This window comes from Psammomys obesus, unplaced genomic scaffold, assembly GCF_907164565.1.
Source record: "Psammomys obesus unplaced genomic scaffold, mPsaObe1.curated_primary_1811, whole genome shotgun sequence".
Taxonomy (NCBI): Eukaryota; Metazoa; Chordata; class Mammalia; order Rodentia; family Muridae; genus Psammomys; species Psammomys obesus.
In genome coordinates this window covers 1,869,463-1,883,691 of record NW_026593895.1, presented here as the reverse complement: position 1 = coordinate 1,883,691, position 14,229 = coordinate 1,869,463, and the positions used below count along the sequence as shown (strand labels likewise).

Genomic DNA, 14,229 nt, shown 5'->3' with positions numbered 1-14,229 from the left:
GCTGCACCTCGCTCCTGAGGGCTTCGTTGTCACACCATGCACTTCACCTCATACTTCACTCCCTTCTACCTCCACCCCAGGTCAGGTTAGGCCCACATTTTCAGGTACTCTGGCACACAGAATTTGCTCTCTTGGCAGCTGCCCTATGTTCCACAGTGTGACCACTGTGTCGTCACTTTCACTGTCCTCTGTCCCATTGGCAGACACTTACGGGACTCTGAACTCTTCCCCAATGCTTCTGGTGGAGCTGTCTGCTGTGGGCTTCCGGAGTGATCACAGGTGACCAGGCACGCTCATTTGCAGCCTAAGATGTGCCGATTCCCAGAATCTTTCCAGGCTCGGGTGCTATGACACCGGCACCGCCACAGACAGCATGCTGCTGTGGCTGGCACTTGCTCAACAAGTTAAACATCTTGCTCAGCTAGCTACTTTCATCTTCACATTTGTGTGTTTTCTAGGTTTGTTTTTTTTTTTTTTAATATGGTGAGTTTTGTTGTTTTAAGTACCAACATTCCATCATTTGCAGCTTTTCTGCTAGAGGTGAAGTGTGTGGCATGAGCTAGGGATCTGCGTTGACTTCCCTTGCAGATGGAAAAGCTGTTACCCTGCCCCATTTACTGACCTGCACTCCTCCTCTGTTGTCTCTCTCTATGTGAAAGGACCATTCTCTGTACCTTCTTGGCAGAGTTGAGAGGAAGCTGAGGCCCTACGTTCTCCCTGTCATGGGACAGGGAAATGAGGCACAGAGAGAGGAAAGCCTTGGGCTTAGGACAGCTTCATCCTGGGCCCACCTCCTTTCTGGGCTCTCATCTCTGGTTGCTCTTTCATGGTCTTGGCAGGCCTGGGAGAAGTGATGGTCCAGGCTGGCAGGGGCACGCTACGTTCTGGGTCTCTCCTGGCCGAATATGAGCTTTCTCTGAGAGGCCCTGGCTTTCCTGGGCAGATGTGTTAGGGTTGGGTGGGTCTGCATTCAAGTCTTTGGGCACTGGCCTGCCTCCTCAGATCTGCTTAGGAACCCAAGGGTAGACATCTAATCTGGGGAAACCTTATGAGGTAGTATTTGCAGAAAGAGGCAGCTATTGATGGCTCTGAGTCCCAACTTGCTCCCCCTCCCTCCTCCTTACTGGCTGACTTAATGAAGCCAAGTTTGCAAATGAAACATAATTTCAAAGACAGGAATGTTGTCGGAAGGTCTCGGGATGATCTATGCTCCCGGCAGTTCCTTAGCAGCTGTCTCTTTAATTGCCTCAGATGCTAACAAGGGGCTAGAGCATCTGGGTACAGGAGCAGAGTCACTATGGGCTTGCCAGGGCCCCACCTGGGCCAGCCTCAGCCAGTGGCCACGGTGAGGAGTGACACCAGCAGTCAGGGGCGGGCCTTCAGGGCCATGGGACCGGCCTGCGCTCCAGCCAGCTGCTTCCCTCACCTTGCTGAGTAATGTGATAGTTTTTTCTTCGCCAGCTCACTCAGCAGTGGCTGCCTCCCCTGCACTGCTGTGGCTCTCAAAGCAGACTGCCTCAATCCAGGATCTGGGAGGACATAAGGGAAGGATAGAGGCAGGGGCAAAGGCCCTGGGGTGGGACCTAGATATGGCCCCACAGCTGCAGGTCAGGGAGCCAGATGACAGGTAGCTGGAGGCAAAGATAGTGCAGGCCCTCACCAAGTGCCCAGAGGCCACCCTGCCTGCCCCCATTTCTCCTTGGCACCAGGCTGTGGGTTCCTTTGCCCCTTGTTGATGAAGAGCCTCAGGAGTCAGCATGTTTGTGCTGGTGATCATAGTGAAAACGTGATCTTGGTGATTCTGAACTTCTGGCTAGGTGGGTTCCTGGACATCCAGCAGGCCATGGTGTACACCTGGCGTACAGCAAGGGCAGGGTTCACCGCGGAGACTGCAGGCCTGAGTCCACCTACCGTAGTCTTCCTGCATGCTCATATTGTGCACTGACCCTTACCCTGTACCCACTACACCTACAGTACGTATCGAGGATTTCTGTGTCCACGGTGTAAGGACACTGGGGCTGTCGCTCACTAGATTTCCTCACCTGGTGCTGGCTCCAGAGACAGGCTTGCCTCCTAAGAGGAGATGGGGCTATGGGAAGCAGCTAGATAGCCCTTAAAAGGCTGTCTAGGTCCTGGCCCAAGCTCACACTCTACCACCCACACAGGAGTGTGCTGGGGAGCCCCTCTTCATGCTGTACTGTGCCATCAAGCAGCAAATGGAGAAGGGTCCCATTGATGCCATCACAGGGGAGGCCCGCTACTCTCTGAGCGAGGACAAGCTCATTCGGCAGCAGATTGACTACAAGACCCTGGTGAGCCCCCAGTCCTGGGTCCTCCCTTTCTAGTGACACTGAATTGAGCGAGCAGGGATAGCAGAAGTGCGGAGTAGGGCTGATGCTACCGTACCACCTCCCTCACACACAGACCCTGAACTGTGTGAACCCTGAGAATGAGAATGCGCCTGAGGTTCCTGTGAAGGGGCTGAACTGCGACACTGTGACGCAGGTCAAGGAGAAGCTACTGGATGCTGTGTACAAGGGTGTGCCTTACTCACAGCGGCCCAAGGCTGGGGACATGGACTTGGGTGAGTGGCGGGCAAGTGTCCCTGTGTGTGCTGGTTAGAGGCCAGGCCCCTAGCGGCCCCCCTGTCCTGATGGTAGGAGATGCCTACTGGAAGATATTCAGCAGATAGTCTGCAATGGAGGTGACAGAGCCTGCAGCCAGGGTAGAGTGATGGAGACCTGAGGAGAAGAGGTAGACCTTTAGTTTGATGTTTTCTGGGAAGCCAGGGCTGTCAGGGCTGAGGGAACAAGCCTTTGTATTGGGGGAAGTTGAAAGAGGTGTGACACAGTTCTGGGATCCTGTGGCAGGTGTGTCTGGAAGGCTGGGCCTGGAACCTAGGTAAAAGCAGAGCCTACCTCTTGGGTTCATCCAGACAGCAGATAAAGGGCTAGCTCCATGGACAGACTGTGCCACCACTGAGCCAGTGAATGGAGCACACATTGGTGGAGCCTCAGGTTCTGACTCTATCCCAGGCAGAGCAAGCCACTCCTGCCTTCGTGTCTTACCCCACTCTTGTTCTGTGTGCAAGCAGAATGAGGAGCTTGGATAGGAGAGAGGGAGGGAAGAAGGGAGGGCCCACCACCTCTAATACCCTATTCCTGCAGAGTGGCGCCAGGGCCGCATGGCACGCATCATCCTTCAGGATGAGGATGTCACCACCAAAATTGACAACGACTGGAAGAGGCTGAACACACTGGCTCACTATCAGGTGATCCTGCCATCCAGGGACCAGGCCACCCAATCTGGCCACTGTGTGGGCTTTCCTTCCCTTAAACTGGAACATGCCCAACCAGGTGTGGACTGTGCCCTGCCCAAGAGATTATCGCCCTGGAACCATCCCAGTGGAGATTCAGAGTGGTGGCATGATTTGCCTCCAGGGGCAGAACCTGGGATGTCATTAGGTCCCCGGGTTGGGCAGGATATCTTAGTGGCACCCTGGGAACTTGTATCCTTGATGTCTGCCCACAGGTGACAGATGGGTCATCGGTGGCACTAGTACCCAAGCAGACATCTGCCTACAACATTTCCAACTCCTCCACCTTCACTAAGTCTCTCAGCAGATACGGTGAGGGGCCTGCAGGGTTGCAAGCAGGCAGTGAGTGGGTGTGGACCTCGAGGGATGCCCTTCTAGTGCTCTGCCATAGTATGTTGGATGCCAGGACTAAGAGGATATGGCTGTGGCATGTGACTGGGCTCTTGGCCTTCCCTTCAGTTCTGAAGCAGCACCTCTTCCTATAGCCTGTAACTAAGCAACCTCATGTTGCTCAAGTAGCCACAGTGGCCTTCTCCAACATACCTAGGAGGAACCTTGGTGCCCCAGATTCTGAGGGAAAACTGGCTGGGGTGGGGCAGGGTCTGGCCATGGGCGAGGGACACAGCCTTGCCAGCTGACAGGCTATTCCCGCAGAGAGCATGCTGCGTACAGCCAGTAGCCCCGACAGCCTACGCTCACGAACACCCATGATCACGCCAGACCTGGAAAGTGGAACAAAGCTGTGGCACCTGGTGAAGAACCACGACCACCTGGACCAGCGCGAGGGTGACCGAGGCAGCAAGATGGTCTCTGAAATCTACCTGACAAGGCTGTTGGCCACCAAGGTAGGTGGATGGAAGAAACAGGGCCAAACCCAGAGTTCCTATCTACACACCTGTCCGGGTCATCCTAGGAGGTTGGTGCCCTGTACAGCCCTGAAGCTCAGTATCTTGATCTGTAGGGAACACTGCAGAAGTTCGTGGATGACCTGTTTGAGACCATCTTCAGCACAGCGCACCGTGGCTCGGCCCTGCCTCTGGCCATCAAGTACATGTTTGACTTCTTAGATGAGCAGGCTGACAAGCACCAGATCCACGACTCTGATGTGCGCCATACCTGGAAGAGCAATTGGTGCGACTACCACAAGGGTGGGGCTGCCAGGGGCAGGGCATAGTGGGCCACGAGCCCTACAGTGCCAAGATCTCCCTGGGCCTTTCCAGTTTCTAGCCCTGGATTCTGCCACAACCCTACTATTCTAGCCTGTAGGAATTCCCTGGATGAGGGGCTGCCATGTAAAAAACAGAGCTTGGTGGGCCAGAGCCAATTGATAGTGTGGAGGAAGTCATATTTGTAGTACAAGCCTGTGCTCAGTGATATGTGGTGATGGCATTTGGGGATAAAGATGGCTCTAAAAGGAGCCAGTAGGCTCCACCCCTGTATATGGCCCTCCCACCCCCATAGCCTACTTTAGAGGAGAGCCACTTGGACTGAAGATTCCTCCCCAGCAGTGTTGGACACTGTATCACCAGGCCCTCACTGTACATCCCCACCAGGGTGTTCCTTTCATGTCCATACCTCTCTGTTAACTCCTTACTTCCTGGAGTTGTACTCTGACCTCCAAGTCGACTTGGCCATCAGCCTCACATCTCATGTCTCTCAGTCTATTTGTGCTGGATGGTCCTGGCCTCAGCCCAGAGCCTGTATCCTTTCCTCTCTCTCAAGATTCCTCTTGGCTTTTATTGCCTCCCTCCAAGGCGGTGGGAGCCTAAGTCCCTGCTCCATCTGTGCTGCCTATCAGGGGTCCCAGCAAGGGAGGAACTGCTGTAAGGCAGCACTGGCCAGGAGTACTCTGCTGCACAGAATCTTCTAGATTTATTCTAGAACATCTGCCTCAGCCATGTGGGGTTATCAGGCTTTGGGCACATGACTGTAGTCTCCAGCAAGTTATTTAGTTTCTGTTTGAACAGCATGTGTTATAATTGTGTACTTGGCCAAGGTCGTCTGAGACCTTGTAGGGCATAGAGGGTAGGTATTAAGGCACATGTCTTCAGGCTGGAACTGAGCACAGGAGTAGGGCATAAGCCAGTGTGTAGGCCCCAGGGATGGCCCTTGTACATAAGCTGGACATGTGGAATGTTGCTCTTGGAGGTACCAGGTTGTGGGCAGCATGTCCTGTCTGGCTAGTGGGGTAAGGGGCCTGTCCCACTTGCACACTCTCCTAGCTGCTGTCCAGAAGGGGAGTGGGGTGCAGAGCAGCCCTCCTGAGCACTCTTGGGCCTGCTTGTCCACAGCCTGCCCCTGCGCTTCTGGGTGAATGTGATCAAGAACCCGCAGTTTGTGTTCGACATCCACAAGAACAGCATCACAGATGCCTGCCTGTCGGTGGTGGCCCAGACCTTCATGGACTCCTGCTCTACATCAGAGCACAAGCTGGGCAAAGACTCGCCCTCCAACAAGTTGCTCTACGCCAAGGACATCCCCAACTACAAGAGCTGGGTCGAAAGGTGGGTGGCTAGTAGGGGTCATGCAGACTAGGGCCACAGGTTGGTGGGGGGGAGGCCCTGTGACCCCACCCATGCCAACCCTGCCACCTGCTGTCAGGTACTATGCTGACATTGCCAAGATGCCTGCCATCAGTGACCAAGACATGAGCGCCTACCTGGCAGAGCAGTCCCGGCTGCACCTCAGCCAGTTCAACAGCATGAGTGCCCTGCACGAGATCTACTCCTACATTGCCAAGTACAAGGATGAGGTACGTCCCCTCTCCCCTGCCCCAGCTCCTCCTGCATCTCAGAATTCTCCCAATACTTCCTTTCTTCACCTGACTACCCTGGGGCAGTAAGGAAATCAGAGATTCTGGGTACACCGAAGGGTCTCTGGGGCAGGAGGGGGGACAGGGTGACAATGTCTTCCTGGAGTGAATAGCTGTGGGCTATTACTGCACTGCATGATATCTCTGGGGCTGGGCGTGGGCTGTCAGTGTCTTCTGACTTGGAGTAGGACTGCAGGAAGCTCCTTGTTCTTTGCCAAGGAGCAGGTCTCCTTGCTCATCTCTCTGGGGTGACCTGACTCTGGGCTAGAGCTTATGGGTGCAGATAGCTCAGTCCTGGGCATGTGTGGGCAGTGCCAAGATGACAGTGAGGTGGAGTGGGCCTGGCTGGCCAAGATCCTTGGAGTCCACATGGAAGAGCTAGGATCTGCCCAGAAACGGACAGAAGATGTCCACAGGTCAGAGTGACCTGGGTGTGGAGGCTTTGAACTTGGCTTGTGTCTCTGAGTCAGATGGATTGTTACAGGATAGGCTACTGAGTCTGGGCTCCTGTAGACTGAGGTGTGGGAGTCAGGTGGCTGCAGGGAGGGGTGTGATACTCAAGAGCGTATGAAACCCAGCGACAGGAGAGGTCAGTGGCCATGCCCATCAGAAGGCAGGGAGTGGAGCTCTGCTATAGAAGGCACACAGAAGCCTGAAAGGGGTGGGGCGGGAGAGGCCAGAGCCAGAACCTGTTGATGTAGGAGATGAGGTGAAAGTGATGATCTTGGGGTGCAGCCTAAATGCTGTATTACTCTGGAGCAGAACTGTTTTCACAGTTAGAAACCAGTAGAGTCAGGTCTTGAATGACTGCTCCCAAAATCCTCCAAGGCACACTACTGGGGACATGTCACATGTGATAGCCATGCAGATTCCCTGAGAGCTTCTAGCCCATGTTTATGGATAGTCAACCCTAACGCTATCCCACCCCACCCCCTGGCCCCCACAGATTCTGGTGGCACTGGAAAAAGATGAGCAGGCTCGAAGGCAGCGGCTTCGGAGCAAACTGGAGCAGGTGGTGGACACAATGGCCCTGAGCAGCTGAACCCTGGAAGTGACCACCCAGCAGGAGGCAGAGCAGGAGGGCAGCAGAGGAGGACCCAGGAGACAGCCCTTGGCCCACCTGTACCAAGTGCCAGGTGTGGGGCTGCAGTTGGGTCCTGGCCCTCGCCTTTCTCTCCCTGCCGTGCAGGGCCGATTTTCATCGCTGTGGATGTGAGGGTTCCTGCTGAGCCACCTCTGTGCCTAGGGCTTGCAGCCTTGGGGCAAGGATTGCACCACGTGGCTGGTCCTGTCCAGGGATATTTGCTGCTTGGCAAGAGCTGCTGGTGGCCTTCCTGGGAGAGAGGTGGCCTCTGAGGGGCCGAGATAGAAGGCCAGGCCCTCCAGAGGGAGGACAACAGGACAAGGGTCTGGACCAATTTGCAGTTCCTGGCTTCTCCAGATGCTACCAGCAGGCAGAGTCTGAGGGAAAGGTGAGATACCCAGGGCTGGTCCAAAAGAGCCACAGCCTGGGGCTGTCCCACCAGCCTCTACTCTAGCACACCATGCTTGCCACCACCCTCAGATTCACCGCGTGCTCTGCGCGGCCAAGGCTGGAGTGCCACATCCTTCTGCTGGGGAGAGGCCCCACTCCCCTCCTATGGAGGGCTGCAGACCCCACTCCCAAGTGACATTCGGACAGCGGCTAGGTGATCCCCTCTCTGTCCTCAGGGCTGTGCCTCTGGGAGCCTCCGGGCCTGGGGCTCTATTCAGAGTGCATGTTCCCATTATTTATTCCCCTCCTCCTGCTCCTGGCTCAGCCCACCATGGAGATCAGGAGGATAGCAGACCACCATCCCTTCATCCTCTCTCCTCCCTGCCCCTGACACCCACCGTGGCTTCCAGTCTGGCATCTCAGCAGTGTCCTGGCCCCTCCACAGTGAGACATCTGGGTACTGCTTTTAAGGGAACAAGAAATCCTGCTGCATTCTGCCCTGGGGGTGGGGGTCACTTCTGCCACCCAGCTGGCCGTGGGCAGTGACCCAAGGGACCGGAAGTCAGCTGTGTCTACCTTTGCCCTCAAGGAGCAACAACACATTTTTAATGGACCCTGTACATATATATGTATGTGTATATATATATATATATATATATATATATATATATATGTGTGTGTGGCCCCGGCCCCAGTGGGGTGCTGTACAGTTACTTGAGGGAGGAGACACAGGAAGGCAGTTCAGGAGGAACCCAGGTGGAAGAGAGCAAAGCCAAGGGCCCTAGAGCTGCCATCTGATGTGGCCTCTGCTTCCCACAGATGGAAGAAGCCACTGCTCGAGATTTGTGGTGCCCCGAGCTTTGGGTGCAGAGGCTGTGGACCTGCATGACTGTGCTAGCGTTTAGTCTGAGTTGATCTTTTCAAATTGCAAGTGTTGAATACTAGAGGTGGTTAGACCCTTTTTTATTTTTATTTTTTAATTAATTAGTCATTGGGAAAGCAAGCGAGCGGCCTATCCCCTTTTCGAGTTCACTTTTTCGATGGTACTAAAGATTATAATGGATCTTAAGGGACAGCTATCTGTGGCCAGGCCCAGCCTCAGTGCTGGGGACAGCACACACCACGTCCATGGGCTGTTAGCCTCGTGGTCCTTCACACTCCAAGCTAGGGAGCCAGGTGGGACAGGGTGGAGGTCAGGTTAGAGCTGCGCCTTTAGTCGGTATGGGGCTGCGCAAGGACTCAGGGAGCTCCTCCTCCATGGTTGTCAAGGGGCCGTGAGCTCTGGTGAGACCCCCACCTCGTCTGTGTGGCTCACTCCTTGGGCTGATATGGGGTCAGAGCCAAGGCTAGCCAGCCTGGATATAGCCGTTTCTCAGTAGCCCCTGTTGCCTGGGGTTTTACCCGTGGATATATCCCCTCCTTCTGATGCCTCTGGGCTGTGCCTGGGTGGGAGCCTCAGTTTCCCCTAAAGTCTTCCCTGGATGTGGGCTTCAGATGGAAGCCCCCAGTTCTTCCAGCTCTGCCTGGACCACGCACAGCTTCTAGGCTCAATGCCTTCACTGTCCAGCCCCACTATCCTGACAAAGGCCCCCAGGCTCCCTCAGAATGGGACAACCTCACTCTACCCTACCAAGCCACCTCGCCCATGTGGGTGTCCGGTGGGTGGTGAGGTGGTCTGGAGCAGCTTCCCCAGGGCATCTGTTCGCAAGCACTTTAGCGTATCTGTTTACATGCGAGCTGCCCTAGCTGTTCTCGCCACACATCTCGGCACAGCCATCAGGGCCAGGCCTCACCTCCCTGCCACTCCTAGACTGGTGGTCTCTGACATCTGCTTATCCTTGGTCTTCAAGAGCCATCCATCTCTGTGGTACCCTGCAAAGGGCTCCACTCCAGCCACAACATGGCTTGGGGTTGGAGCCTACTCTGCACTGGGTAGTGGATATTCAGGGCCACCCTGTACAGTCCTAGGGCCCAGGGAGGTGGCCAAGCACTACTCCAGCCATCCTGGCCCTAACACTCCTGGTACTGCCGTGCTGCCATGGGCCCCATTCCCAAAAGCCTAACTCCCTGCCTGGTCTTTCCCTGTGCACCCATACTCAGAGTGCCTGGGCCCTTATAAGCTGGGCCTGGGTGCCTAGCCTCCACATACAACATGCCTTGGGCTGGCCTGTGCTTCAGCTGCCTCACCCTCTTATGGTTGGACAGCTGAATAGGGCAGTAGGGATGAGGGCCTGGATGTGTCCCCTAAAGGCACAGCATTGAATTCTAGGCACAGGCCATCAACCTCTGTTGTTACAGAGGGTCCCCACCGCCACCCCATACTCCAGTTCCCCCAGTTTGGATCTGGTGGCTCACATCGGTGCTACACAAGCTAGAGTAGATATATTTAGAGAGAGAAAGATATTTTTAAGGCGAAGCCCATGATTAGCTGTCCTTTAATGCCGCAGAACACTCCCCCCCCCCCCCCCCCCCCCCCCAAAAAAAAAAAAAAACTGGTCATTTGAACGGTCTGAGTAGACCAGGCCTCGGCCATTGCTTCTCTGGAAGCGGCAGAGCCAATACGCTCAGCCATCAGATGTGTAAATATACGGCTATTTCCTATTTTACAGTTCTTCAGATTTAGTACTTGTAAATAAACACACATTAAGGAGAGATTAAACATTTTTGCTAAAGCTTGTGTCTCTGGGTCTTATTTTAGTGGTGACCACAGAAATAGCTTAGCACATCCTCAGGGCAGCACAGGAGGATGGCACAGGCACCCTGGAGCTGCTGCCCTCTAGACCAGGGGCTTGATGTGAACGAGCCTAGAAACCTGCTAGACCCATGTGTCACATCAGTTTCATCTAATGTGGAAAGCACAAACAACATACCCCCATATCTCAACAGAGAAGGAACCTCAGTGGAAGCCTGTGTGGCAGGTCCATGCGGAGCCTTCACTGGGATCATACCTGTCTATAAGGCCTGAGGCCCTGTTAACCTAAAATGCAGATTCTGTGCCCAGGGTTTAGGGCAGGCCAGAAGTGCATGCATGACCCAGAGCTGTGGCCTTGGGTTCCTGAGTTGTGCACAAATGGTTGTATTTTCCTAGTGCTTGGACAGGAGCCTCTCTTCACCATGGTCTTGCACTAAGGAGCCTGGGGTGGGACAGCCTGTGTGTACATTCATTCAGTTTCGTGGGGTGACGGGTTCATAAATCTGCTGTGGCATGACTTGGCTCAGGTGCCCAGTCTTGTCCTTCTAAGCTGGACAGAGTGTTGTGTGGAATTGGGTACAGGAGCACTGAAGGAGGCGGCTCTCGCTGGCTGTGGACACATACCTCCTTACGAGCATCTTAAGAGCTAGGACCCATGTCTGATGAGATGTGCTGTTATCCCACTGCACAAGGCCATGGAGTAGGCTTCGAAGGGGCCTGTGAGGTGAGACTGTCCTCAGAGACGGTCTAGGGAGCAGAGGTCCCAGGCCAGGCTGTCCCCCATGGGCTCTGAAGCAGCCTACCTGCCTCTGTCTCATTCCATTCTTTTCTGGGCTCTGATGGCATTCCATAAACCACAATCAGTGCTCCTCCAGTCCCAGCTGGTCTGTCCTGCCAGCCTGCTCAGTATTAAAAAAGAAAGGAAGGAAGAAAGAAAGCAAGCAACGTAATCACCATGAAATTGCATGGGAAACAGATTTAGCAAATGTGGTCTCATTTGGGGTGTGACATGGCCCGTTTCTGTCTCTTGAGCCCTCCCGACTTTCTGACACAATCAGCTCTTCCTCAATTACCCTCGTTAGGCTGCCAAGGGCTCCAGCCCTGCCATCCAGGAACGAGGCAACCTCTCAAAGCAGCAATCAGCGCCCCTGCACGGGGTGATCAAGCATGATTAGGGCAAGCAGGGTCTGATTGCCACACAGCTTAGAGAAGGTGGCAGTCCATCCATGCAGGGCTGTGGTGGCTCTGAGCACACAGGATAGACACAGCGTCTGGGTGGCACAGGCTCAAGGCCAGTCCTTAACTCTGGATCAAGAGGATGTTTTGCTGCATTTCCTTGCTGGGTCCCAAAGCAGCAACGGCTCCAGCAGAGGACAGAGCAGTAAGCTGGGATGAAAACCAGGCCAGAGGTCTGAGGAAGATGTTTGCTGATAGACCCAGGTGCATGGAGGAAGTCTAGCTGAGACTCAGAGGGCCATATCAGGAGCCAACCCAAACCAGCTAGGGCCAGGATCAGGCCTTGAGAAAGAATGGAGACCTGCCCATCATGTAGTCCCAGAGGAAGGAAGGGCCAATTGCAGAAGCAAGAGTGACCTAGGCAACAGGCCAATGTGAAGACCTACGAGAGGCCTGTGTGAGGCAGGAGCCAGGACAGGCTGCCTGCAGAGGAATGGATCTGCCAGTTCGAAGCTGACTTAGGTTTGCTCTTGGTGGGCTACAGGGCTAGGCTGAAGGGAGGCACCTGCAATAGCACAGCTACATCCACTGGGGGTGCTGTGTGGCAGACATCTCTGACAGGTGACTGTTCTAGTCTGTGATAACCCATGAGGGGACTGGCCACACCTGGCTAAGCACCTAGATCTCCTGGAGTGAGGTTCTAAGAGACTATAGTCTCTTCAAGCTATACCAGGCCCAAGAGACAGTATAGGGCAGATCTGGTCATGCCCAGGTCCTGGGGATGTTGTTTCTTCAGTGTGGTCCAGCCTAGCAGCAATCAGCCAAGGTTGGTTAATTTTAGAGCAGGCCAGGGGCAAAGGTGTGATACCTGCTCCAAGGGACCCAGGGTACTTAGGTGGGGCCTGAATTCATTCTTAGACTGCCATGGCTCCTGAAGCCCTTTTCTGTGGTGAGGTAGGTTCTACAAGGGCAGTACCCAGGAATCCCCATACACTGGGAACATAGAGGAAAGCCTCCTTTTGAGAGCAGGCACCTGTAGTTACTACTTGCCCATTGGAGACTTGCCTGATGTTCACAGAAGGGGTCTGCTGGGAACCAGGCTTTCTGGCCGTCCTGGCTGTATCCAGCTCATAATCCACCCTAATAAACAACTGGGTGTGTCCCTTAAAGGTGCTTTTCTGTTTGCAGCATGGTGGGGTAGATGAGAGTGGGGTAGTTGATTTTTCCAAAGGTGCAAGAGTTTACCTGGCTTCATCCTTGGCTAGATCCAGGTGATTCTACAAGGTCATAAGCACATCATCTTTCTTCTCCTGTCTCCTGCATCTTTCCAGATCAGTCCCCTGGTGGCTGTTGGAGTGCAGGGATGTGGCCCCTTTGGTCCAGGTGGGGATTTCATTTGTTATCCTCAGGGCAGTCTGTTTGAACCAATTAATCTGGCCCTGAGAAGATGCTCTGGTTGGCTGGACACAGACAGGCACACACTCAGGAGAACGGTCAACGCATTTGGGCCTGAGTTTTGCAAATCACTCAGAGCTGTGCCCAGGCACAGGTCCTGGCCGGCACAATCCTAAACCCAACTCCTTTGGCATTGTGACATTCCCTCCTGGAGAGAAAGGGAAGTCTCCCAAGACTGGTAAAGCTCTAAGATCCCTGAAACCCCGTTCTCAAGGTCAAATAAGCAGGGACACTTTCTGAGAAAGAGACTTTCCAGTGGACCTGCCTGGATGTTGGGCAGGGAGCTCCAGGGGTGCAAATCTGGAGAGTGGTCACCCAAGCTAGGTCAGGCTTTTCAGTGGGTCAGCTGCCACCGAGTCAGCCATGCTCTCTCAAGCGACACTGATAAACTCAATGGTTCACTCAGTGAGACCTGGGAGGAATCATTTCTTTGGTTCATCTTTGGTGCCCAGTTGAGATGATTACTTCTGCTATCTTGGAGTCTTGTCCCACCTTGCCTCCAAGAACGGAGGGAGCAGATGGAGGATGGAATGGAGGGGGACTTAAATTGCCACTCAGGAGTGAAAATTCACATAATAGGAGAGTGGAACTCTGAGACGCTCAGTGGCAGCAGGGTACCAACCAAGAGAGGCTGCAAGAATTACAGCTTCATGTTGTTAGCAGGCCTGAGGCTACGGCCCAGAGACGTGTCAGCAGGCTTCCAGCTCCAGAGCTTTGAGGGCTTCAGGTGCCATCAGGCATGGAAGCCTCTGATGGATTTCCCCCCTTCAATTTTCAGGGCAGTCTTCCTTCTCCACAGAGGACCTGGAAACTTGGCTAGAGCCAGAATCTGGGCTCTGAAGCCTTCCTGTCTCTTTCACAGCATGCTGCAAGGAGACTGTGTCCAGAGGGTGGTAACTCTCCCATATATTGGCTGAATGTGCATGTATGCAAATAAGAAATAAAATGGGACCAATCAGGAAAGAGCTATCAAACCCAGAAGAGGAAAGCGAGAACTTAGCCAAAGTCTGAGGAATGCCCTATTCCCAGCCCTCCGCCCCCACCCCCATGTTTCAAAGGAAGCTGGAAAGGTGGGAATCTCCCTGCAGCCTTTCCTGTTTGGTGCTCTGCCAGCAGTTTGAGCTTGTTTAAGGACCCTGGGGTCTGGGAACTAGCCAGCCTGATCAAAAGCCAGAACTGTTCAGTTCTTTCTGGGGCCTTCCCAACACAGCCTGCTGCATTCCAGGGTTCTTGTGTGGGTTTTGCACCAGCCAGGGCGTGTGTGTGTGTGTGTGTGTGTGTGTGTGTGTGTGTGTGTGTGTGTG

The 14,229-nt window shown here is 54.2% G+C and overlaps 1 protein-coding gene across 1 annotated transcript in view; it reads left to right on the top strand.

Annotated features, from left to right (window-relative positions):
• The window catches only part of Plxna1 (plexin A1), a 46,830-nt gene extending 36,756 nt beyond the window's left edge, over positions 1-10,074 (top strand). Inside the window, exons 24-32 of the mRNA XM_055617401.1 lie at positions 2,166-2,312; positions 2,425-2,584; positions 3,168-3,271; positions 3,532-3,628; positions 3,971-4,161; positions 4,278-4,447; positions 5,608-5,820; positions 5,918-6,068; positions 7,075-10,074. Coding sequence (XP_055473376.1) covers positions 2,166-2,312; positions 2,425-2,584; positions 3,168-3,271; positions 3,532-3,628; positions 3,971-4,161; positions 4,278-4,447; positions 5,608-5,820; positions 5,918-6,068; positions 7,075-7,170 — 1,329 coding nt within the window. The 3' untranslated portion in view covers positions 7,171-10,074. The remainder of the gene's footprint in view (positions 1-2,165; positions 2,313-2,424; positions 2,585-3,167; positions 3,272-3,531; positions 3,629-3,970; positions 4,162-4,277; positions 4,448-5,607; positions 5,821-5,917; positions 6,069-7,074) is intronic.
• Positions 10,075-14,229: the final 4,155 nt, after the last annotated feature.